Source organism: Nematolebias whitei, chromosome 20 (genome assembly GCF_014905685.2).
Source record: "Nematolebias whitei isolate Nwh7 chromosome 20, NemWhi1, whole genome shotgun sequence".
NCBI lineage: Eukaryota > Metazoa > Chordata > Actinopteri > Cyprinodontiformes > Rivulidae > Nematolebias > Nematolebias whitei.
Genome location: NC_056517.1, coordinates 30,569,548 through 30,596,941, shown reverse-complemented (window position 1 = coordinate 30,596,941; position 27,394 = coordinate 30,569,548). Strand labels below are relative to the sequence as shown.

The 27,394-nt window shown below is 37.8% G+C and overlaps 1 protein-coding gene across 1 annotated transcript in view; it reads right to left on the bottom strand.

The window, feature by feature from the left end:
• prex2 (phosphatidylinositol-3,4,5-trisphosphate-dependent Rac exchange factor 2) overlaps window positions 1-27,394 on the bottom strand; it is a 145,740-nt gene that overhangs the window by 48,033 nt on the left and 70,313 nt on the right. Inside the window, exons 21-32 of the mRNA XM_037693973.1 lie at window positions 26,701-26,818; window positions 25,952-26,136; window positions 20,807-20,968; window positions 15,987-16,206; window positions 15,696-15,903; window positions 9,392-9,571; window positions 7,778-7,872; window positions 7,480-7,562; window positions 5,813-5,903; window positions 2,694-2,822; window positions 1,827-1,868; window positions 573-670 (exon numbers count right to left, since the gene is read on the bottom strand). Of these exons, the coding sequence (XP_037549901.1) occupies window positions 573-670; window positions 1,827-1,868; window positions 2,694-2,822; window positions 5,813-5,903; window positions 7,480-7,562; window positions 7,778-7,872; window positions 9,392-9,571; window positions 15,696-15,903; window positions 15,987-16,206; window positions 20,807-20,968; window positions 25,952-26,136; window positions 26,701-26,818 (1,611 nt within the window). The remainder of the gene's footprint in view (window positions 1-572; window positions 671-1,826; window positions 1,869-2,693; window positions 2,823-5,812; window positions 5,904-7,479; window positions 7,563-7,777; window positions 7,873-9,391; window positions 9,572-15,695; window positions 15,904-15,986; window positions 16,207-20,806; window positions 20,969-25,951; window positions 26,137-26,700; window positions 26,819-27,394) is intronic.

Here is a 27,394-nt window from a genome sequence, read left to right as displayed (position 1 = left end):
ATATATATATATATATGTATATATATATATATATATATATATATACACATATACTAAAATAAACTACTACTTCCTACTTGTACTAGTATTCCTGCGTCACGGTTTTTCACTTGCTGCGGCGCTTCCAGGTACGGATCCCCCAAAATAAACGAGGGACAACTGTATACATACCAGTATATGGTGGCAGCCATTTTGGATTTTTTTATGTGGCAACCCAATTTTTGTTAGGGTACTTTCTTACACCTAGATGCAGTCGCATTCTAAAATGGAAGTCGGCATATTGCTTATTTTTGAAGTAATCCAGCTGTGGTATGTGTAGTCATCTTAGATCTTGATGTGACAATAATAATTTTCGAAAGGAACCATTCTTATGCCTAGATGCAGCCACACACCTAAAATATCAAGTTAGGTTCACAACATCTAATGGACAGAGGGCATTTTCATTTCCCCTTCTTTGCTCCGTTATGGGGGACAAAAGAATGGCAGGCAATGTGTATTTGTTTAAGCAATGTCTGGTTTATTAAAATAGTGTGAAATTATATAACAAAATGTGATATGCATGCATAATTTACCTGGTTGAGGACAGCCAGGAGGTGCTCTGAGAAAGCGCACACAGCTGCAACTAAAGACTGACAGAAGACCATATCACGACGTAACTGGATCTCTGAGTCTGGACCAAAAAAAAAGGACAATCCATGACAGGCAAAATAAACTGTTAAAATGAGGTTTACTCTGGCACATTAACAACTGAAGTACAGGACAGACTGAGTATGTTCTGATAATTAACCAGACTTCTTTACGTTAGGCTCTCTATGAGGTGACCGAAAGGCTTGGCACCTCATTTTTAATGTGTTGGGAATTAAATAATGTATCAGAGAGAAGTGAAAGCAAATGAGAGGTGTACTCAAGCAAGAATAATTAGCTGCCAAATTTCCTTGAGAAATAGCCTTTTTTAATTTCAGCACCAAGTTAACAAATGACTTCTTGAAAAACTCAAATTATTCCTGTGCTCAAAGAGAAAGATGCAAACTTTCTAACACTGTTTCCCTGGATTTCAGTGAACGTTTATAATTGAACCCAACAGATTGTTCATTCAGTTCAAAGTGCTTTAATGATTTTAATGCTATTATTGAGCCTCACGTTTAATCTATACATCTTATTATTGCTAGTGGATTTTCATTTTATTCAATGGTTTCCAATACAATATTTTCAATAAGCAGCAGCTCATGCAAGGATGCTAAAAAATAAAAATGTGTTATGGATATAAATACTCATACATTTATACACATACATACTCAAACACTCCTAAACTGGAAATATTTGTGTTACTTTACCATATTTTTCGGATTATAAGGCACACAGTTCTGTTTTCATATATAAGGTGCATTAACCAAAACAAAACAGATAAGTCAAACTTTATTCAAATCATTCACAATAACCACATAAAATCGGTTCGAGGTCTGTAAGCAAAACCAGAATTAATACATAAGGCACACCTGATTATAAGGCTCACTGTCAATTTTTGAGAAAATTAAAGGATTTTAATTGTGCCTTATAGTCCAAAAAATATGATAACTATTATGATTTAATAAAATGTTAATTTTAATATATAACCTTAACCTTGGGTGTATATTTTGTGCCATAGAAGCATAAAAGTAGTGACAATATCAGTGTTTTGTATTTTTAAGTCAAAGAAAATTATGTTGTAGCCCTCCCATTTCTTTGCAACAAAGTTTATTAGTTTTTATGTGTAATGGGAACAATACAAATTTTACAAAATCAGCTTTTATGTTTTTGTTTTTAAGTAGGAAAAAGGTTAAGCAAACCTGTGTACTGCAGTAGCACCAGGAGCAGTCGTGTCTTCACCTCTGGAAACAACAAATGCATAAAAAAAAATCAGTAAATATGTAAATAAGAGTTTTATTTCAGTTAATTTTGTCAGCTATATTAATATAATTAATGCTGTATGATTAAACTCCTAATGCCACACAGGATAATGCTGCATAACATTACTCCTGCTCCACTTCTGTTTATTTTTACATGTAAAAACACACCAGAAACGCCAGGAGCAGGCAAAGATAACAGCATAAATCCATATTTGTTTGTGTCATAGCCCTGGGTTGCAAAGCAGGAAGTCAGGCTGCGTGAAAGCACCACCCTGGTGAGGCGAAAAGAAAACGGAGAGCAGCACATCCATAATAACGGTTTATTTGCATTCTCTGTGTTCTGACCAGACACTCACCTTTTCCCAGACGTGTCACGGGGCTAGCTTTAGTTTCCATTTGTTTAACTCTGTTTGGTGGTATGCTTATGTGAGTTGAGTGTATCAGCAAAATAGAAACACTCTTGCTGGCAATAAAAAAATAAATAACAAACCCAGACAAAAACTTAAGCAGCTTTTTAAATATTTGCTAGTTTATAGCCTCGGCTCTGAGGGTCCAATTTACGAGTGCCAGGATGGTTTTTGGTTACACTTTAAAGAATTAAAGCGGTTACTTAGTGAAGCAGTCTGGTATTTCATTTAATGAATGGGCAGGGCTGCAATTTAGAACTAGAAGATTAAAGTAACTATCCAACTTCAGGTATGTAAACTCTTTAAAAACTAACTGAACAAGCTTCAGGGCTTAAACATTTTGAATTTCTGATTTTATGTGTGTTTCTGAAGTGTTAAAGCAGGAAGGGTTAACACTGACCTTCAGCGTATTTAGAAATGGTTTGCGTGAGCGCCTGAACGCTGCTGGGAAGATTCCACGGATCCTGCTTGATATGGAGACGCAACTTTTTGGTGCAGTTTACCCTGGGCTCCATCTCTTGCTGAAACTCTGACACAAACACACGAGCGTACAGAACTCATTAGAAGATCCCAACTGGATGCAGATGATTTAATGTACATGAGATGCAAGGCACAAAAAAAAAAGCTCTATCTCATCTGGAGCTGTGAGGTCACCTCAAGGAAGAGGTTTACTTCTAAAAGACCATACTGTGACTTTGATAAGTTTGACCTTCTGCTGGCAAAGACCTGAAACATCTCAGGAGGCAGCTGTATTCTGTTAGGATGTTGAATTAATTGATACAAACCGGATCTTAATTTTATTGTTAAAGTTTTAATGTCAACAACCTGCAGAGATTAAATAAGATAGAGGTTGGCAAGGATCCAAGACTGCAGGCAGGCATTGTTCCCAAATATATATTTAAGATAAAACTAATATGGGTAAATATAACCAAATCCAGGGCCAAGACGAGAACAAACACCATCCACACAGTAAAAGTCTCTCATTTATCACGGGGTTTAGGGGACCACGCCCACAGTGATAAGTGAAAAACCGTGAAGTAGGGCTACAGAAGTCCAAGTTCAAGTTTCACTCACAATCTTCTTCCTTCTGTGGAAATAAACAATTTAAATTCAAATACTGTAATATTTTAAATAACCAATCATGCGCAGCAGGACAACAAAGGGTTAACCCTTCACGCAGCAGCAGCACAGAGCAGAAATGTACTTCTTGATCAATTACACTGTAACAACTGAACATAGACGTTCTAAAATAATTAAAAATGACATTTAACACTTTTATATGTTGTGATTACGACGATTTTATGATGTGACATACTTTGAATTTTAAGATGGAAGACAAAAGTTGATCGGTGTAGCTGGACAACAAAGGGTTAACCCTTCACAAGCAGCTTCAGCCCGAGGAGAAATGTGTGGGTAGCAGAGAGCCGCAGGTGGCAGAGAGGAGATCGTGACAGGCTGCAGCAGGAGCTTCTCCCTGCACCTGTGGGCTGCACACAGGTGCAGCAGGTGCTAAATCATTGAAAATGATTTATTTTAAATAAAAATTCCATGCCGATCGTGCGCCTCATCCATCAGTCAGCCAGTGTCATTCAAGTCATGGTTTAATGGCATTTATAAAAACTTCTCACATATACAAGCTGTTTACTGGCATTCTTGTCATCCATGTGAATACTTAACTCCATCCTGCTCTCTTTATTTTAATACAGCCTTTTGCCAAACTCTCTTGATCCAATTATGAACTTATTTTTGTTGTTTGAGCAGAATACCAGTAGTAGACTTGCTCCATTATTTAATGCGTGTTTGTTTTTACAGCAATGATACATGAGTGGAAAAACCTCTTAAGTCTTATGTAACTGCTCTCAGAGCAGAAAATGGGACTTATAATAACTTGAAGTTGAACAGATCTGTGATTCAAAGATTAAACAGTGGGTATGAGTGTGTGTGTGAGGAGCAACAGGGTGTCAGATCAGATGAAGAAATGCTCTACTTGGTAGATAATCCCATTTGCTTCATTATCAAGCTCACATATTTCTGAAGATGGGATGGAACAGCACCGATCAAGGCCCTATGTGCCTCCTGAAGGCGCACAAACACAAGCAGGCCTATTTTCAGTTCAAGCGTATCGGCGCTCACTTGAGGACAGCTGGAGATGAGAGGAGTCCGTGTGCCAAATGGGTCGGGCTGTCTGGAGGCTTGAATTATCAAAACATACAGAATGACTGGGTAATCTGCTGTTTTGCTAAAAACGTATGCCACAGTGCTTTAAAGTCACCCTCAAGGACAAAAAGGCTTAAGTGTGAGTGAATTTCTTTCAGTGTGATATAGGCCAACACAAAATGGTTATTTTTTTAGACATTTGGAGATAAATTATGTTCTGGGTAGCCACTTTTAAGATAGTTCTGTGTTATCTCAGAGATGGGTCTTGCTCTGAATCAAGTGCCACAGTCGTAGCAGGACGTAGGAATATTTTTAGCCAATCTCAGCCACATTTCCCAAGCTTCTTTGTAAAACATGCAATCTAACAATAAATGCAAAAAAAAAGGACACTGGGGTGAAGATGAGGCAAGTCATCGAGCTTTTACAGAGTCGCAGTTTTCTTTGACAAATAAATAAATCAATAACTAACGTGATGATGAGTACCTAAATAACTAGAGATGTTACAAGACTAAAAGAAGAACAGCAAGAACAGGAAAAAAATAAATCAGAAATACTGAAATGGAGCTAAAAAGGAGTAAATGCTGGGAATACTTCTTTGTTTAAATTCTGGATTCCAGCCACAATAGTTTCCCCTCATTTGTCTACATCACATTATGCAACAGGAAGTCACAGCCCTTTTGTGATCATCATCTACTCTGTTTTATGTCAATATTGAACAAAGAGTCTTTTATATAATCTTCTTCCCCCCAGGATTACATCAGGAGTGTCATAGCAGGAGTAGACCTGTCACGATAACAAAATTTTAAACGGGCGATTAATTGTCTCAGAAATTATTGTGACAAACGATAATATCGTTTGAAGAAGAAATGTTGATTTGTTTTGAGTGTAGTACCTTTTTTGACCAATGGATGGCAGTATAAGACTGTTTGAACGGAAGGATGGATAGTGAGGGAACGAGCAGCATGTCTCTTTAATAATAATGGGAGGAAGACCCCTTGACGCGACATGGGCTGTCTCTCGTTCCTGTTTTTCGGTTCTCAAAATGGCGAACGCTCGGAGTGGTTTGAGCTCTTTAGCGTAGCATTTTTCACACAAAAGATTTAAAAAAAAATCAGTTGAGCCTTTTGTCATCCAGTGTCTTCAGTAGAAAGCAAGAGACACGAAGAAACGATAAAGCCGATAAATGAAAAAGAGGTAGATAATTTTCATTTATCATGCGATTAACTGATTTATTGTTTATCATGACGGCCTAAGCAGGAGCAACTCGCCCAAGAATTAACACAACTAAAGAGTGTTAAAATGACGAATGATAGCAAAATAAACACTTGACATAAAAAAAATAAAAAAAACATATTTTTCTACCTTGTATTCCTCTTTCAGGAATGAAACACTTGGTCTGTTCAAATGCCCGAGCCACCACCGCTCCTCGCAGCATGCTGGTGATTGAATCCACCTGAAGAAAACACACGGGTCAGCTTGGTACACATGATCCAGTCTCCTACTGGGACAGGATTGAAAGCATGTGCAGGGAAGCAAAAAACTGTCCCCCATGCATAACAAACACCTGCCTTCTTTTGCTCTCAGTCTAACACACACACACACACACACACACACATACACACACTTTACCTCACAGAACCCAAATGAACAGCTTATGTGGTGTGTAAAACAAAGCTAGGGAAACTGCTCGACAATAAAACAAATGACAGAACAAAAAGTGCAGACACAGCAAAGTTACTTTATCATGCCTTTTTAACTGCTGATATAAAACCCTTATTATGCAGCTCTTTGTGAAGTGTGTGTGTGTGTGTGTGTGTGTGTGTGTGTGTGTGTGTGTGTGTGTGTGTGTGTGTGTGCAAGTGAGAGAGAGATTGTTTTTATGTGATTATGTCCAAAACCAAGAATTTGTAGGGATTTCTTTTACATTTTGAGACAACATTTTGAGCTTTTTTTGTTAAAGAGACAATTCAATTTTAATAAAGTGGTATTCTGTGGAGTCACTATCATTAGTCAGTGTCTTACCTGCAGTAGAAAGCTGTCCAAGCAATACCAGTTTAGACTATCAGTTGTAGGGTCTCTCAGGAGGGGTCGAGCTAACAGCTAATTGGAGCTAGGTCAGTCTCAAAGCAGATTTCCACCCTCGCAAGACAACGTAAAGATTTTAGAGAAGTTCAGTCAAATGCTACTTTATAAATCATTCACCACCTGTTTGTATTAGATGGTAGAAGTCTGGGGGTGTTTAATCTGAAGGCATTCAGCAATAATTGTTCATGTACAACAGAAATATTTAAACATAAAAATCAATATTCATGGGAATGCTGTGAAATATTTGAGACTAAAGTTGTTTTTATTATAAATTATTTTTGTTTTAGTTCGGGTCGAACCAGAGTTAGCTCATAAGAACTTATTCCTGATAATCCAAACTTCACAATGCTTTCACTGCTGTGTACTCCTAGCGTAAGCTGCAGACAGATGAGAACAGATCTACAAAACCCCACATCTAACAACCCGAACTATCCCTTTAAGATTTGGTTTAAGGTTTGGTTTGTGGTTTTGATGGTTAAAATTTGGGTAAGGGACAAACAAATTCATTAAGTCAGCTAAATGTCCATGGGTACACAAAAACAAGCATGTGTGTGTGTTTAGTTGTAGTCAGGCATGGCAGATCTGTGCTGTAAATGTTTCAGTAAAATTATCAAGCCTGTCCTGATTTACCCTTTTCCTACAGGAGAGAAAATTGCATTCCAGCCTATGTTTTCAATAAAGAGTGGACCTTAAAAAAACATTCACCAAATTAAAAATGATATCAGTTGAGCCCTCTTGTGTTTAGGTAATGAATGCTGCAGTGGATCCCATCTTCAGTGTAATAACAGTACATTTATTCATTTGGGTGTGAATACATTTCCTCTAAGATAAAAATTATGTGAGGAATACTCCAGAAAAAACAAATCTAAAAGAGTGAAGTGATTACTTGAGTTTTTATTTGAATGGTCCCAATCAGCACATGTCCGGGTGTTAAATTGACTCACCTGGCTAAAGAGATGCTCTAGAAAGCTATAAAGTTTCTTCTGCTTGTCATGGGATAGCCATACACTAGAGGGCATCTCATCTCCTGCAGAAATGCAATTAAAACTGATCATGAATCATCTTTTTAGTTTTTTTTTACACTTTGTATCAAATATTTTCTTGTCGTTTACTATAAAGACAACTTTTTGTTCTTCCATTGAACAATTATTGGGCTAACAACTGTCTGAAAATGGGAAACATGCACATTTCTCAGTTATTGTAAAGGCTTATATAATGTAGAACTCTGTCGTGTTTGTGCACCTGAGTCCATCTCGTCACTGTGAACGTAGGAGCTGCAGTGACTGCTGCAGATGCTGGTGAAGGATGCGATGGAGTTTCGGTTGCTGTTGCAGTCACTGAGAAGAAAACAATGTTTATATTTCAGATGAAAATATCAGAAAGTGATCAATGGATTTACATCTACAATCGATTAATATTTCGAGCTAATAGAGCTAATTAACTTAATAAAACACAGACATGGTTCAAATTCAGTCATTTTTACACACACTCCACTAAAATCTGGTGTGTTTGTAGCTGAAAGTCATCTCCATCATAATACCCGAGTGCTAACAGCTCAAGGAAGATCTCAAAATATTATGTGATGCAACCTTATTTTTGAGACTTGACCAAAACTAACATAACTGTCATTTTTCATATGCGTAAAGGAATGCCACAAGGCGCAGTCTTAGGACACACTCTCTTTGCAATCTATATAAGTAATGTAGGTCAGAACATTCCTGATGCATTCCTGCAATTCTATGCTGACGATACAGTTGTTTACTGTCGAGCTAAAAGAGTTGCTAAGGTTTTCCAGCTTTTACAGTCTGCATTTGACATCATCCAGTCAGACTTGTTGCATCTCAAATTGGTGCTAAATGCTGATAAAACCAAAGGGATGTTGTTTTCAAACAGAAAGTTGATACCAGCAGTCCTTCCTAGCTTATCTAGAAACGGTATTCCTATTGAGTTTGTTAACTCTTACTAATACTTGGGAATCTTGGTCAATGCACATCTCTCTTTTAAGCCGAATGTCAAAAACTTGACAAAGAAACTGAAATTAAAACTGGGTTTCTTTTTTAGAAATAGATCTTGTCTAACTTTGAATGCCAGGAAACACCTTGTAGCTGCTACTTTCCTACTGGCCATAGAGTATGGTGACATTATTTACATGATGTTGGAAGCTGTCTATCATGGTGCTCTAAGATTCATAACTGGTTGTATCTACCATACCCATCACTGCACTCTATACTCACTGGTCAGTTGGTCCTCATTATCTATGCATACTGTAGGCTCTCACACTCGTACATTTTCATCTTTAAATCACTCATTGGTCTGCTGCCTTCATATAGCTCCTCCTACATGTCACATCATCAGTGCAATAGTGTGCGCTCTCAAGCCATCATTACCTGCAGCGCCCCTGAAATCGACAAAAAGGCCTTTTCTTGCTCTGTCCCTGTAACCTGGAACACCTTGCAAAAAGATCTGAAGTTGACTTTGACCTCTCTAAGGGATTTTGAACAATTGTGACAGTTCAGTAGAAAAATCAATGCAAACCTTTTCCTGCTGTTAGTATTTTATCTCGTTTCACAATGTAGCTTGATGTTATTTTGTTTTATAACACTACTTTTATTAACTTTTAAGTTTATATGCATTTTATGGATGTTTATTGTTGTTTGTACCTTGTCTGTGTTCTTTGTTTAAAACGGGTCTCTTGAAAATGAGTCCTTGTGACTCAATGAGACTCACCTATATTAATAAAGGTTGAATGGAAAAACGCTAGGCCTCCATTTCATTTTAATATGAACTCCTTAAAATGTGTCTTTAAGGCCTAAAAGTATGCAGTGCTAAGGCGACTTGCTCTCGCGTTGGTTTTACCTGTATGAGTCTCTGTTGCTGATTGTGTCATGTCCAGAGTCCTCCTGCTCGTCTCCTGCCACATTGAAACACACCTTCTTCCCATTCCTCTCACCTTTCTCTCCTTCACTTTCTGCAGAAATGTAGCTCTCCTGGTTCCCCACCTCTGATGCTGGAGGGTAGGTGATGGAGGATATAAGGCTGATGGGGACAGAAAGGAAGAAGAGGGAAGGTCTTATACTGATACAACATGCAGTACACACAGTACGTGTGGTGGGTTCTGATAGCTGACCTAATGGGCCAAACAAAACACTGGCACGTTTGTGTTATGCTTCAAATGCTCAGCGGTCCTCATTATATTTAAAGGTTCAAACATGAAGTTCGGTACACCTGTATCAACACGCTCCTACGTGGCTGCAAAGATCAGCTCCCCCCTCTCTGTACAGCCACCGTCTTATATTCTGTGAGAGATTCTGCTAGATGTCTATTAGAAGAGCAGGAACAGGATATTTTCACAGTTGCAGCAACACATGGTGGAGTTTAAAGCCATATCCTAATAAATGCTGGGCTTGTACTTTTTTTGATCTCTCCCCCCCCACACACACGCACACACACAGACACACAATGTTTATATTTCGGACTCATTTGAATTTGAATCGGCTTACATTTTCCGTGACGTCGCTCCATCGACCTTCAATACAAAGTGGAAACAGTGAGGGGCTACATTGCTCTGTGCTGCATCAAAACGAACACGTCTTCCTTTAATTCAAACGTGCCAAATGTGTCTCGGGTTTTTGAAATCCTCTAAATGGTTACTCGTTCCCCACTGACCTGCTTTCTACACATTCGCAGGCCGACGAGGCAGCAAGTTGCCCTCATTACGGTTCACTCCAGAAACCACCACAATGCCCCTCCAAAGCAGAATGGCATTCCATTGCCATGGAGAAGGCCTCCTGGCTCTGTGGTTGGTCACTGGGTAATAAAGAAGGGAGCCCAGTCTGGGGCCTTTGGGGTTCAAACTGGGAGGGAGTACGGCAGAATAATCATCGCATCAAAGGTGAGCTGAAGATTGAAACACAGGGAAACCTAAAAACAGAACAATCTAGAAGATTTATTTATCTCACAAGATGTTCTTTTAACTAAACATTTAAGAGTGATCCTGCTTTAGTAAGTCTCCAATTCAGTGGAAGGATCTTTGCTATTTATAGTACGATAAAAAGTCCAAACATACTACAGCTCTAGATCTCTGACAGCTAATTTATGTGTGCAAACTAAAAAAAAAAAAAAAAAGAAGATTAAAAAAAAAAAATAGAGGACAAAGTTGAGATATTTGGTTTTCAATTCAGGAAGAGAGGAGAATATGAAGCAGGGCTTGTCCTCTCACAGCTGTCACCCTTTCTGAGATACAGAAACAAAAGTTCAGAGGTGCCTCAAAGTGGATTCCTCAAATATCCAGCCAAGAAATTACATAACATGAAACTATGTCCAGTGCTTTTTATTATTTCCTAAAATTATGAGGGGTGTTTCTAATCTGGGTGAAATACAGCAGACTTCTTTTCTTCAAACTGAGAACAGACAAGGGAAGTGTTTGACGCAACACACAAAACAGCCAATTCAACTCGTTTGTTGGGAAACAGGTTTTTAGAGAGTTCAGATCTTTTGAAAGTGGCAGTCTATGGCAAAGTTATGAAGAGTTAATATCTTACCTGTTCTTTGAATGACCTCAGTTTACAAATAAAGGCTATACCAGAGCAGATCAAAGAGCTAATGATTGTCTGAGATGAGAACAAAGTGGATTGTTGCCATCTTAAACTAATTCAGTCTCAAAAAGACTTAATAGAAGTTTATGCAAATGCTATTTTATAAATCTTTACCATCAATTTCACATCATACTGCTTTTCTGTCTCCGTTTGTACTGGTGCTTTAATTTGGGTAGTTTGTTATTCTTGTTTGGCTTTTTTAAGCTAAGTTCACACTGCAGGGCTTAATGTTTAAATCTGTTACAAAGCAATTGTAATCAGACTACAGTTTAAACCACGGGTGTCCACAAAGTGTGGCCCGAGGGCCATTTGCAGCCCTTTGAGTGCTTTTGTGCGGCCCACAACTGCAGTTTAAGAATGGTATCATTTTGTCCATGAGGCTTAAGAGGTTAATGCAGACTTTCTGCAAATTAGTTGTTAATCTTTTATATATAATGTTTAGGTTTAACAGCAAAACAGATGAACATTCTTCTCAAAATGAGCAATATTAAGCAAAATACAAACCTTTGGCTATAATCTTTTTTATTTTCACTTTATGGTGCAAAGCACTAAAAACCTTTATTGATTTCTACAAGAAAGGAAACTTTTGGATCATGATTCATAAAACTTGGTTAAATATTGCAGTTGATAAAATAAAAAAGAGGGAAAGTGGACATTTTTAAATGAATATAACGTGGTATCATCTATACGAGTTAATCAACTTTATCAAACTTTCTATTAATCGGTTGTAGCAACTGACAGCTGGACGGTTTTTCAGAACTTGGATCAGCCTTTTGGGCCGTCCATGGTTCAAAAGGCTGATGGACCCCCTTTTAAAAGGACACTTACTCAAATTGTGCTTTTATTGCTGAGAACAGAGTAAAATTTACTTTCCAAACACAAGAAAACAACAAACATAGACACAACAAATAAAATAAATTAAATCATTTTTAATAAAAAAATATATAAGCTTAGTGTTTATGAGGCTCTTAATGTTTTGGATCAACAATTTAAAAACTCTTTCTCCACCAAAACTTTTAAACATTTCTCCTTTCTCCTAAATATTGGTCACGTTGAGTTAAATTCACATTTTTGTGGCCCACGAGTCCTTTCATCTTGATAGTATTGGCCCACATATGAAAATGTTTGGACGCCCCTTTAAACGGCGTGTCCCTGGAGTGACCCACATGGGCAGAAAAGTCACCCCAAATGTTAATTAAGCCCAAAACCTTAGTTTATTTCCACTGACTAGCTCCATCAGCGGTGTTTGTCATGCTTGTTTTGTCTGTTGTTTGCTCCTTTTAGCTGCTCCCTGTATATTCTGTGAACTCTGTCAGACTTCAGTGCCGTAAAAGTCAGATACAACAAGCCGCAACTGCTCAGACTGATTCATCACAACATAAATAGGTGGCCTTGGTTTAATTTACAAAAATCAGAATTGTCATGTTCTGTCATAAAATGTTAGATATGAGCGAGGTGCATATGCACAGAAAAGTTGGATTTAAGCCACTTTTGCCTCCAGTGTGAACTGGTCTATTTTTTTAGGTTTTGCTTCTATGTTCCCAGCCTGTGTTTTTCCTCAGCGTCCCTGTTTGCATGATCACACACATCTGTCATTCATCTACAATCACCCACTGTGGAATTTTGCATAAATATTTTGTCACGTGAAATTAATAGATAATTAAAAGTTTTATAAACTGTGCACGCATGAACTGTTTTTTGTTCTCGGCCCCACTTGGACCAGCCGTTAGCTCATCAATACCGTCAGAAAAAAAATATCTGAGGCCATTCAAAAAGCTATTTACAACAGGAACTGTATTATTTATTTATAGATTTTCATGGAAATCCTACTTTAAGAAGAACTAAACCACCCATTTGGGACATTTACCCTTTAAATAACTAAAAGGAAAGTCTGAGTCTTTGTATGTGAACAGCTGAGTTAAAATGAGAGCAAGCAAAAGGAGCGCTGTTATTATTATTGTCTTCTTTTATACAGGCAACCTTTCAGACAGACGGGCAGAGTGTGTGCAGTAGTAGTAGTAGTAGTAGTAATGACCCCTGTGCAGCCTGTGAAACATCTAAAATGCAAACTGCCAGTAATTTCAGGAAGCCTTAACACACCCACAGAGGTCAAATTGATGCATCGAGCCAGCTACAAGAAACGGACCAAATTAGTTTCCGTGCTGAAACCCTCACAGCCTCCCTCACACACTCCTACCCTTAACAAGCTCCTTGTCTAAAGTCTGCATGTTTGAACAGACAGCTCATGCAATAGGTCATTACTGCCTCACTAGATGCGCCTTGGACTGGTCCAAGGTGCGAGGATGCCAGTGAGCTAATTGGCAGTGACAGGGGCATGACAGACTCTGTCCTGACTTTGTCATTACCAGCTGCTGTGGACTCCTCTCATCATTACTATGGTGAGGCGACAGCTCCGCTTCATCCAGGAACGTACATAAGAATAGACTATTGGTAATAAATCATCCAAATGATTATCTAAAGATTCATAACAGATAAAGTAATCAGTAAGCTGTTTATAAAAAAAATTAAAATCATCAACTACTGCTTAATCAACGTCTGTGTTGGTGATGTGGCAGTGTTTATTAAACAGTGGCTTTCAACAGACAAGCACCTGGCTTCATTTCACACACATCTTCATTTAGATTTTACTTCCTGCCCGGTGGAGGTGCTCAGGCCCGAAGCAGGATTTTCTCCTTTGCTTTCCGGTGTCTCGTGTGCTGCTGAACAATGAACCTTGCATCCGTGCCAAACAGAAAACCGTGCAGAATACAGAGTGACCCAGCAAAAAGCAATGATTCACTCCATATAAAACACCATGCCAAGTTTAAAATCCTGAACAAAAACAAAGCAAGAGGGCACGTTTGAGAAGGAAATGTGGCGTAACATGGTCTCTATGCTTTTCCTCCTCCGTCTAGCATAGCATGCCTGGACAGGTGTAAAGTAATGACCCAAATGTATTCTCATCAAGTAACAGATGCAGCACATTGACTGTCAGCCTGCAGAAGTTTCAGGGTTTTACTGGGAAAAAAAAAAAAATATATATATATATATATATATATATGTATATATGTATATATGTATATATATATATATATATATATATACATACATACATATATACAGTAGTCCCTCCCTCGTTACTTCACAGTTCGACTTTCACAAACTCGCTCTTTCACAGTTTTTCAAAGTAAGATTGGACATGACACACAACTGGCTGACTGATGAATGAGCCGTAAGATCGGCATGGATTTTTTAATTTTAAATAAATTATTTAGCACCTGCTGCACCTGTGGGCTGCACACAGGTGCAGCAGGTGCTCCAGTGCAGCAGGGAGAAGCTCATTCCTGCAGCATATCATCTCCACGCTGCAGCAGAAAAGTGGGCGTGGCCAAGAGCGCCGGCAGGTGGCAGAGAGAGGGAAATCATGACATGCTGTGCTCTTTTAGAGTGTTTAGAGTTTAGAAACATTGTTTAGAATATTGAGAGTGTGGGAAGGGTTTAAAACACCTTCATATATATAAATACTAAAATAAACTACTTACTACTTGTACTACTATTCCTACTTCGTGGGTTTTCACTTATCGCATGTGGACTGAGACTGGAACCCCCCCGTGATAAAAGATGGACTACTGCATATATACAACATTTCAACTCACCGTCATGTGAATATTAAAAATAATAATACATTTCAATATATCTTTGAATTACCATTTGGTAATTGTTCCATCAGAAGGTGAATCATCACATTGAAATGCAAAAATAAAATGTGCCTAGATATTTGGAATAAAGTTTAGATTTTGTAGGTTTTGTTTAATCTTGTGACCTGAAAAGGAAGAAGCAGATAAAGATGGATGGATGGTTTTGTTGTCTTGTTCTATTTTGAATTACCACATTACTTCCTGTTTTATTTTGTAAAATCTGCTCACTCACCAGTCATGAGTTCCTGCTTTTCAGACACAGCTGGTCTGGGTTTGGAACTTGTCACAGCTGTATCCATTCAGTCATTATCTCCCTCATTATATATAGTCCTTGTCAAGTCTTTTTTATTGTCTTCATGCTGCTGCATTATTCTGCCATTTGTAAATTTGTAATGTTCAAACGTTTTTACATTAAAGCATTTAATTTTAAACATCCAATTACTTACTTATATGACTGTGGTTTGGTCCTCTGTTCTCTGTCCACGTTGGTTTTATGACATTAAGTCTTAAAGGTTAGGCCTAAAGTCTCATTTTATTTGCAACAAGTTGTGAAGTTGTACATGTTATTATCTCATATCATCCAAGCACTTTGCAATATATGTGGCATTTGCGCTAAAGGGATAGACAATAAATAAACAATTTCTGAAAACTTTCATTATGTGCCACCTTGAAAGGTTTGCAAAATTTGATTAACTGTGGCGGCCATAGCCACTTACAGCGATGACGCAATCAGAAACCAGTGTGGAGGAAACTCTGATTTTTGAGTGCTTGATTGGTCAAACATGTCTGAAAACTGTCCAGTTCTAGTCATCAACAGCGCATCCCTAAATACCGTAAACAGTTTATACAGAATGTAAAGCTACTCACTCATGAATGTGGGCACCGTGTGTCTCCAGCTCCTTTACAGCAGCAGTGAGTTTATAAAGAAGTTTCTGATATGCATCGAGAGTGAGAAGGTCGTCTTCTCTGAGCAAGAACCGAAGCCCGTGTCCCTCTGTCCGGCCCAGGCTGTGACCCGAAGGAGCAGCCATGGTTGTGATTGTGTGCTGGACATTCACCATGGGGCTCAGCTTACCTGGACATAAACCCATGTTGTCAGTAAAGCTTCGGAGCGGTGAAGCTTGATAAATACGTGAACTGATTGTGCACCGTTCTCACCGTTCTCACTGCTGCGCCCGTTCTTCTCCAGAGTGTTCTTCCTGCTGTCTAGCTGCACACCAAAGGCACTGCCCAGAGAAGTGGTGGTCTTGTGGTAGGACACCTCCAGCACATTTATGTGGCAGTTTGTGGGGCAGAAGTCGCTGCTGTGCAGGGGGGAAACCTTGGCCTTGGCTTGCTTAAAGGTGGGCCACGCTCTGTTCTTCAGGACACGAGCAAACTGAGACGAAGACGATAAATAACTCGTGAGCACTGTGATTCTAATTGAAAAGATAAAAACATGCAGGCTTTAAAACCAGGAACTCAGAAATTATTTAGTTGACGTGCATCGTATTTGACATTTAAAGGAGCTCAGCAAAAACAGGGCAGAGTATCTGTCAACAAAATTTTACTTGTACGAGTATGACAACATGCCAGAAGAAAAAAAAAACTGTTTCTAAAACACGTCCAACATTCCTTTCTTGCGTGGCAGCACAAATGTTTAAACCAAACTCACAAATGTGGAAAAAGTCCAGACTTCAAGCCTTCATCGTTTCAACTGATTTAAGCTGAGCTGAAGGGGTGAACAGCAGCTCGTGCCATTGGATTGTAATTGTAACGTTCACGTGTCGCTTCAATGACTTCCAGAGCAAAATTTCATGGTTTGAATTTGCTGCAGAGGAACCGAAGATTCATAGTTTCCAAAGGAATATCAAGCAAGTTTTCTGCTAAAATAAATAAATGCATGTCACTAAAATTACACTATACATAAATGATCTACACATGGATTATTTGTATATAATAAAATCAGGATAAATATCCACCAGAGTGACTCAACTCTACAAGTCATGTCTCAAATCGCTGATTCCACTCGAGCAACGATATAAAGGAAGCTTTCTTTGTCAGAATCTAAGTAAAACATGAGCAAGGATCTGGAAAGTCAAACAATAGTCTTTACCCATCTGGTGCAACAAATAATACAAGCAGGCTACTGAAAGAGTTATATTTTAAACTACAGAAATTGCATTTCCTGCAAAAATGCATTGTGAAAGCATATTGCAGAACTTCCTGAAAAACAGCTGAAATTAGCTAAAAAAAAAATTCATGCTGAAATGTTGCTGAAATGGAAGAACAAGCCTAAAATCGCAGAAGAAAGCAGAAATAACACATATTTGTTGAATTAGGTTTAAATAAGCACAAAAAATAGGAAATCAGCTAAAAGAAACACTGAAGTGAGTAAAAAAATTGAAGAATAGTAGCTGAAAATGCAGAAAGAAGCTTAAGATACCAGAAGGACATGAAAAGAGCTGAAATGAGCTAAAAATGTGGAATTAGCTGAAAAAGCTAAAATTAGCATAAAAGAGCTAAATTGGTGGCTGAAAGAGCAGAAAAAGTTGAAACTAGCAGAAAAAAGCTGAAAGGAGTATAACAAACTGAAATTAGCATAAAGAGGTTAATTAGGCTGAAAGTGCCGGAGATTATCACGAAAAACTTGAATTTGAAAACAGCTGAAATTAGCTTAAAAAAATGTAGCTGAAAAGATATAACAAGTTTAATTTACCATAAGAAAGCAAAAAGAACACGTTTGGCCAATTAAGCTGAAAGAAGCAAAAATGAGCACAAAAAAGTAAAAATTATCTGGAAAAAAAACTTGAAATTAGCAACAACAAAAAAACAGCTGAAAATTGGCTAAAAACACAGAAAGGAGCTGAAATTACAAGAAGGAAGTAGAGAGACCACATTTTTGTTGAATTAGGCTGAAAAAAGTTTAAATGAGTGCAAAAAAATGTGGACTTAGCTGAAAAGGCTTAAACTAGCATGGAAACAGTTAAATAGTAGCCGAAATAGCAGAAAAAGCTTGAACTTGCAGAAATAAGCTGAAAAGAGCATAACAAGTGGAAATCTGCAGAAAAAGTTAGAAGTGCAAAAATGTTGTAGTTAGCAGAAAGAATCAAAAAGGAAAACAAAACAGCTGATATTAGCTGGAAAAAAGTTTAAATTTGCACAATAAAGCTAAAAGAAGCAAAATGTGAAAGAAGCAGTAAAAGATTGTAAACACATCTAAAGCTTTGAAGGATGTAAAATTAACTCAATTCATTTTCTATGAGAAAAAAATGGCAGAAAAGGCTAAATATTTCAAAATGCTAAAGATACCAAAAGTCAAAGCAGGATTGTCCTGAATGAGCTGAACATTTTGATTTATGATTTGTTGAAATAGACTGAAAGCTGTGGGACGAGATTCGCGCTGAAAAACATACAGAAGAAAAATGGATCACAAAAGTGTGAAAGCTTCTTAAATCCAGCAGTGTTCAGTCAGGTCATCTGGACGATTTCTGGACTGTCCAGATGACCTGACTGAACACTGCTGGATTTTATACCTGGATTATTGAGCATGGACTTTAATGTTTCATAAACATCCACACAATAATAGTACGATCTTCTGTTATCTCACTTCGCTTGAGTAAGAATCATGCAGAATCGAAATGGAGAGGAGCTACTCCGACACCTGTCTCAGGTCCTTCAGGTCTTTTATTTTGAAGTCCAAATCTCTCCTGCTAATCACTTTGTCATATCTTAATATTAATCTCCACTTTCAATTTCTTCCTTCAACTGTCTCCTTCTCCTCCTCTTCTGTTATAAGCCCTCTCTTCTCTCTTTGCAGTGTTCAACAAGGAATGCTCTGCGCCATGAAGGGGCCCTTTCACAACTAAAGTCTTGACTGTTATGCAGGGATATTTATAAAGTGGTAATTAATCCAAGGCCCCCCTCTGAAGTTAAGTCTGATATTTTCCTCTTTCTCACGCACACTTGCATGTATGGCTCAGGGGCACATGCTTGCAGATGTGAGAAGAAAAAAAAAAAAGAGCTAAAAATATTTTTGGACTCAGTAAATGAACGAGCCGTCACCTACTTATGAAGTTTGTGGACATTTTTGCAAAATGCATGAGAAGTCAGGAAGTGTAAGGAAAACATTTGAGCACAATGTTTGTTAAAAATAAACAAATAAAGCAGTGTTTTCTGGTTTGCTAATGTGGTTTGTTTGCATAATGCTTTTGTTTTGATGTATTGTCAAAATGTGTTTTGTGAAAAGTCACGTTTACAGCTTTCTTGTTTTCTGACAGTGAAGCTTTTCAGAAATGTCTGGTTCGACTTTTGTTGTCATGATTTGCAGCTGTGTTTTTTGAAAATGGTAATTTGTAAAACCATGTATTTAGTTTTTATGCATTTTGATTAATGTCAGCATCTCTTACCCATTAGCGTTAGCATGATGTAGTGCTGATCCTGCATTAAAAAAAAAATTGTTTTGCTTTATTGCTGTGCATCTCGGTTCATGTTAATCGATTAGATGGATGAAGGAATTAGATTAATCTGATCGGTGATAATGAATATAAGGATTCCTGGCTAGCAGCAGCAGCACACATTTCAGTACCTGTAGCCTGTTTCATTAGAAGGTGTTTTCATTTTAAATTCACTTGAATAATTACAGTGGCGACACGGTGCATCAGCTGGAAGAGCTGTTGCCTCTCAGCGAGAAGGTCGCCGGATCACTGTTACACTTGAATTTCCCATCCATGGGACAATAAAGGCTGTTTCTATTCTAGTCTATTCTATCAAATCCCAGCCAGGGACCTTTCTGGGTGGAGTATGCATGTTCTCTCCGTGGATGCATGGGTTTTCTTAATGCATTCTGGTTTCCTCCCACAGACCAAAAACATTCATGTTAGGCTGATTGGTAACTGTAAATTGTCCCTAGCTGTGAGTGAGAGAGTGAATGGTTGTTTGTCTCCATGTGTCCCTGTGATGGACTGGAGACCTGTCCAGGATGTCCTCCGCCTCTCACACAGTGACTGCTGGAAATGGGCACCAGTGAGTAATTAAAAATTAATTCAATCAGTGTTTTTGCTTAAAATGCCCATACTTTGTCCCTCGATACTTTGTGGTTCAATATTCAGGAACTCGCTCTTTTACCGGTTTTTAAAGCAAGATTGTACACGACATACAATTCTCAGCTTTAATGTTACTCACGTGATTGGGACGGTACATGATGAAACGTTAACGGGAGCAGGAACCAACCAATAGGACAAAAAAAAAAAAAACTTTGAACAGGAACAGCCATTTTGTAGTTTTCTTTCAATAAGCCTATACTGTAATGCAAGTCAAAAGAACTACACTACCCAGAAGCCAACGGTACTTCCGGCCACTGCTTTCTGCCAAAACTCAAAGAACAGCAATGGAGGGCGCAAACACTACCAGAGAAACTGAACCAAATGTACTTCAGACAGGCGCTGCCATTTTGTAGTTTTCTTTCCATGGTAAGTAAGTAAAACTTTATTTATATAGCACTTCTCAGGATAAAAAAATACAAAGTGCTTTGACAAACAAAATAATAATAAGCATAATAACAACAATAATTTTGTTTTATTATTATAATTTATTAATAATAATAATAACAGTAAGCCTTCACTGTAAAGCAAGTCAAAAGAACTACATGGCCCAGAAGCCAACAGCGCTTCCTGCCACTGCTTTCTGCTGAAACTCAAAGAAGAGAAACTGATGTGGTAAAAATAGTTTTGGGAAGGGTTTATAAAGGCTTAAAATATACATAAATATTAAAATAAATATTGCGTTCCTACTTTGTGGTTTATCACCTACCGCGGTGGTGTCTGGAACGTAACCCCCCCCCCCTTTATTTGAGAGACTACAATACATTATTTAGTTTGGGTATCTTTGCTTTTTCCAGTTTCAGGCTGTCCAAAAATACACAAATACACTAACTACAATACTAACTTAAAACAAATGAAGTTTCCTCGTTTCCTCTCAGAGCTCCCCCGGAAAGTTACCTTTCTGTAGTTCGTGATGCGTCGATTGATGTGCTCCACCCTCTCGCTGCACATGGCACTGAAGCGTACGTGCATTTCCTCAGGTATCACGTCACAGCTGGAACTCAACCTGCCGCACATCTGCACCAGCAGGTCGTCGTTTCGTGCCAGCGCCTCCAGGATCTGGTCCCCAAAAGGCCAAGCAAAGATCGAGATGAATAAATGCCTCAAATCTTTCCTAAAGCTACAAACTGAATGTAAATGCTCAATCAAGATCTCCATTCAGCAGATTTTTTTTTTTTTTTTTTTTTTTTTTTTTGACTGCAGAATTTACTTTTCATGTCACAAGCATTTGAAGTCAACTATATAAACTTCTCATGTTGTATCCATAAATTCATAGTGATTGTTCAGATCATAAGATTAGATATGACAAGAACAGGAAGCTGAATCTCTGAGCCTTGAGATGAGATGAAAGTGAAGCTGGGGAGAAAAGCTGCAGGAAGAGACAAAATGGTGATACCAGCATTAAAACACAACACAAACCCCTGAGGAAGGCATAATACACTGGAGCAGCTGTTCATAATAATAAAATTACTTTCACTTCTGAGCGATTTTAAAACTGTTTGTACCAAGAGAGTTTTACTTTAGTGGATGTCAGTACGGTTTATTTTCAGATGCAGCTTTTTTTTTTTTTTAAATGGCTGTAAATCTCCATCAAATCCAGACGTGTGCCCACATTTGATCTCAACTAATTCATTACAAGAGAGACAGACTATTCACCAGGAGTTCTGGCAGAAAGATGCAGAAAGCTCTTTGTTTCTACTCCAGCAAGCTCTTCATGTCTAAGTGGATCTTCAGGCCTCTGTGTGTCCTAAATCAATAATGATCATTCAGTAAACATCACTGCTGGGATGTAAAAAGCATGCTCTTAAGTCAGGCGGGAAATAAGCGAGCTGAAATAAAGCTGTCAGCTCTAACTAGCTTCAAACCCGTCGGTCGACACACCCAGAAAAAAAGAAAAAGCCTGACTGATTTAACTACGCTGAAGAACTCAGAGCAGAAAAATACCTTCAGGATTCATGCTGAATTTGTGTTTTGTTTTAAATTAGAGTCACAGCAACATCTTTTAATTAGCAGACTAATATTTATGAAAAATCTCAGACATTTTCCTTATCAAAGCAGCAAATATCCAGCCTATAAAGATTTTTCTTGTTCATAATTAGGTTTGGATTCAATTTACGCTCCTATTTAGCTTGATGTGGCAGAAGTTTTTTTTATTTTTTATTATTGTTTGCGTCCTCAGAAGGCCTGTCACGATAACAAATTTTGCTGGGCGATTAATTGTCTCAGAAATTATTGCGATAAACGATAATATTGTTTGAAATTTAACAATAATTAGTGTCGAATTTTATAACAAATGTTGATTTGTTTTGAGTGTAGTACCTTTTTTAACCACTGGATGGCAGTATAAGACTGTTTGAACCGAAGGATGGCTAGTGAGGGAGCTAGCAGCATGTCTCTTTAAGAAAAATGGGAGTGGGTTGACTTGGTGACATGGCGGACCCTCGGTGTGGTTTGAGCTCTTAGCATAGCGTTTTTCACACAAAGCTTTTAATTTAAAAAACAGTAAACAACTTTTTTTACACGAAGGCACCGGTTTCAACCATGAATTTGGAGCTCGACAAGAAGGAGTTTTTTTCCCCGCCGAGGTCGGCCTGTTAGCTGAGCTCGTAGCTTAGCTGCTTTTAACGATCCAAAAACGCAATTTTGGATGTTAAAACGTATTTTTAAGAGAAAAGAGAAAGGGAGGGCTCAGTGAAGAACACCGGAACTGAGCCGTGTCTTCAGTAGAAAGAGAGAGACACAAAGAAACGATAAAGCCGATAAATGAAAAGGAGGTTGATAATTTTCATTTATCATGCGATTAATTGATTTATTGTTTATTGCGACAGGCCTAGTCCTCAGCGTTATCCAAAGTTAACAAGCGACAACTCTACCATTAACAGCTTTCTTGTTTTTTCTGCCATCTTTTTCTCCTGATTTAGAAAGCTAACCAATATTTTAAATATTTAAATTAAAAAATAAAACAACAAGCTACATTCTGATTGTTTTTATATTTTGTTTGACACCCTTCTACTTGGGCTTTACAAGAATTAAAACAATAAGAAGAGGTCCCAGCTGGTAAAATGAGCTACAAGTGCCACCAAGTTCCCATAACAAGTATAAAAATAACTCAACTTTACTATTTTTTTCAACAAAAACTCCTTATTATAACTCTTTCCTTTTCTGTCATTCATATATACATATATCATGACCTGTGTCATTAAATGCGATAACACGGGCAAAAAGAATAGATGGTTCACCAGCATGCACAGTAAAGAAAATCCTCTATAAGCATAACTGCATTTAAAATACTAAAAACTGCCATAAAAGCATAGTAAAGTAAATTATAAAGTGTAGTAAATTAAGTTGTAAGAGCAAATATTTTGTGATGTTTTCTCATTCAACCTTTAATTATATGATTGGTAAAATTACTGCAAATAAAAAGTCAGCTCATCTGCTGACTTCATTGAGACAAATAAACAGTGTTCTCTGGGAATGATTAAAAAAATACTATTTTTAGTGTCGTTTTAATGAACTGCTCTTTTAGAAACCTTAATGAAAATTCTGTTTAGTTGAGACTTTATTCAAAGCGGATTACAAGCAGTTGCATTTCTCTTTAGTTTAATGTTTAAGTGTTTTTAGAGCTGTTGGGCCCTCTGGGGTCACTGTCAATCATGCAACAGCATTATATTCACATAATTAAACAGCAGTGATGTTATGTTCACAGTGAAGCTGTAAAATAGCTGATGGCTGTCATCACATCGTTCAGCTGTGGAGAAGTTTTACAAGTTTAAATGTGAAGCCGCTGGTCATTTTGCCTGTTTCTCTTATATCATGTCAGGTAATTTAACTAACATAGCTATTAAAAAAGTGACTCAAATGGTTCCGAAGCATATTAAGGTCAAAATATAAATATAGATCAGATGTGTGAATGTGTTGTAGCTTTTACAGAAACCAACAGAGCTGCTGATGTGCTGTTTGTTGCTCATGGACAGCCCACCGTGTGACACAGCAGTGTGTGTATCTGTATACAGTGCGGGTAACTGATATCAGAAAATATTTGAAAATACTCCAAATGTGAGTGGAGGGGTCAGGCCTGACCACACAGCTGAATCACCTGAAATAGATGCAAAACGTTTTGGAAAAAAACAAATGTGAACTAGAGAAATTGAATTTCCTGTGAAAATGCAGTATGAATGTATATTGCTGAAGAACTTGCTGAAAAACAGCTAAAATTACCTAAAAACATGCTGAAATGTAGCTGAAATGAGAAGCATATGTTAGCAGAATAAAGCAGAAAGAACACATATTTGCGGAATTAGATTTAAATAAGCAGAAATTACCAGTAGTACAAATATTAGGAAATTAGCTAAAAAAGCTGAAATTAGCCCATACAAAAAAATAGCTGAAAAGTTGCTGAAAAGGCAAAAAGAAGCTTAAACTACCAGAAGGAAGTGGAAGGAGCTAAAATGAGCTTAAAAATGTGTAATTAGTTGAAAAAGCTAAACTTAACACAAAACAGCTAAAAAGTAGCTGAAATAGCAGAAAAAGCTGAAACTATCAGAAAAAAGCTGAAAGGAGCAAAACAAGCTGAAATTAGCAGAAATAAGTTAATTAGACTGAAAGAAGCAGAAATGAGCACAAAACAATGGAAATTATATGAAAACAGCTCAAGTTAGCTAAAAGGGTAGTTGAAAAGGTAGAACAAGCTTCAATTAGCATAAAAAGGCAGAAAGAACACATGTTTGCCCAATTAGGCTGAAAGCAGCAGAAATGAGCACAAAAAAGCAGAAACTGAAAAAAGCTGAAATTAACCCCCCCCCCCAAAAAGCTGAAAAGTAGCTAAAAAAAAGCAGAAAGAAGCTTATATTACCAGAAGGAGGTGGAGAGAGCACATTTTTGCTGAATTAGGCTGTAAAAAGTTGAAATGTGTGCAAAAAATGTGGAATTAACTGAAAAAGCTAAAATTAGCATAAAAACAGCTAAATAATAGCTGAAATAGCAGAAAAAGCTGAAACTTGCAGAAATCATCTGAAAGGAGCATAACAAATGCGTTGCTGCTCGGGCCTAATTAGCAAAAAGAAGCTAGCAGAAGCACAAAAATGTTGCAGTTAGCAGAAATAATCTGAAAATCTGGGGGAGTGGTGGCGCAGAGGTTAGAGAAGGTGGGCCTGTGATCGGAAGATCGCCGGTTCAAGCCCCGGTACCGACAACATCAAAAATGTGGGTGGGGTAGGTGAAGCACCCACACCTGCCCCCACCCTCATTCGCCCCACCCTGTCTTGAAAATGAGTTATTGTGGCTCAATGAGACTACCTGTATAAATAAAGGGTAAATGAAATAAATAAATACATAAATGAAAAGAGCACAAAACAGCCGAAAAAATAGCTGAACGTTGCTGAAAAAAGTTGAGATTAGTGCAAGGAAGCTGAAAGAAGCTGAAGTAGAACAAAATGTGAAAGGAGCAGTAAAAAGTTGTAAACAGATCTAAAGGCCTGAAAAATGTAAAATGAGCTGAATTCATTTTCTAAAAAATAAGTGGCAGAAAAGGCTAAATATTTCAAAAAGCTAAAGTTGCACCAATACCAACAGGATACATAGCAGGATTGTCCTGAATGAGCTGAACGTTGATATATGATTTGTTGAAATAGCACAAACACTGTGGAACAAGAAAGATGCTGAAAAATGTACAGAAGAAAAATGGATCACAGTAGTGTGGATGCTTCATAAACATTCACACAATGAGGCGTTTAGCATCATATAAATATGTGCTGTCAGGACTACGCCCTCCAACCAAAAGTCACAACGTTTAATACCAAGTGGCATTAAATTGTTACAGCTTCTCTGATATTGTTTGATGTAATAATCAAGTATATCAAAGAAGGAATCTGTAAACAAATCAAGTCCTTGCACTCGTGGGTGGATCTAGAACAACGGCTGACGATTCATATACAGATTTATGGAGGATTGTAGCGTAATCAAACATGCAGTTCAGTAGAAATTGCTGCGTCTACTATCAGTTTCTGACTAAATTAGGTTACATAAATGGAATAGAAAGAGTACCTTAGCAGTGAGGCTGAAGAATCCTTTTGGTTCCACCATTTTCTCCAGTACATGGCACTTGATGCCAGATGTGCTGTCATACTCGTACACCACTCCATACTCCAGGTGGACATTGTCCACTGTCAGACTGACATGGTCTTTCTTCCCATCAATGATGGCAATTGTGTTGAACTTGTCCATCACCTCTGAAGTTGGGGAAGAACACAAAAACAGTGGCATAATATATTTTCACCGACTGCTACACAAACCAGACAGCACAACTGCATAAATACTGTTGCCAAGTGTTTTCAATGCAACATTCAACAAAAAAGGAGGCCTAAGACCACCAAATCTGCACCTAATTTTAGAGAAGCACCCGCAGCTCATGGCTTCCCTCAATCAACCCCCATTTTAAAAATGACGAGCAATTCCAACAGCACTTAGATAACCAGCCTTATGCTAATGCAATGACTTAATACAGCAATAAATTGTGCTGCGGAGCGATTTGCTCTGAGGGGAATTACTTTCCTGCTTTACTCTCTCGCTGGGATCTATAAATTGTTGGGGGAGAATTAACACTTGATGAGCCAGGAGTGGCAGCTGTTTTCAGACTAACACGTTCCAGATGTTTGGAGCTGAATCTTACTTCTTAGTGCAAGAGGCAATGGTTGTGTTTCTGTGAACAAGCATGGGTTCCATCCACAAACACCTTGACGGCACATTATTTCACAAATGGGTGATTTCAGTGGGCTTTCAGCGTGTGTGGTCACCTTCTACTTTGCACTCGAAGCCGTCTCCGTTCTCCTCGGGGGTGGGTTTCTGCTTGGTTTTCTGATTTTCCTCCTGGGCACTCTCGCTGTTGTTGTATACCCACCTAATTGTGTCTTGCTGTAAATAAAAAATCAAATATTTCAAATACAAGTATATAAAATAGCATCAGAGCTGTTTAACCTTTGAGCATGTGCATTTTTATTAACAACTTGTAAAAAAAAAATATTGTAGACGCAACTGACATGGACAGTTATTGTTTCAAAGTTTAACAAAGTGTTAAATTGGAGGATTTTTCTGCTTTTAAATTCATTTTTACTCATGTTAAGATAACAGAGTGTTGGATTTCCTCTGGACATATGTAGCATCACGTAGAGTAACCATATTGATGTTGCAAGCTATCAGCTGTTTGTGACGGCTAAAAATGAGCAATTTATCCATACTTTTTTCCTTGTTAAAAAAAAGACTCAAACAAATGTTTTGTTTATAGAAGTGAAAAAAAAAAACAGTCATTGCTCAGAGATGAACCACTCATCCTTCTTTTTAAGATATTACTGTTTTGAAACAAACGTTAGCAACAAGAATTAGCATGTTTAACAGTAAAATAAAGAACTGACTGCAGGTTCGCTGTCAGTATTTCATGCTTACACTACTTTAAAACCAACGTAATAACAGAAAAGTAGTAAAATAAGCATG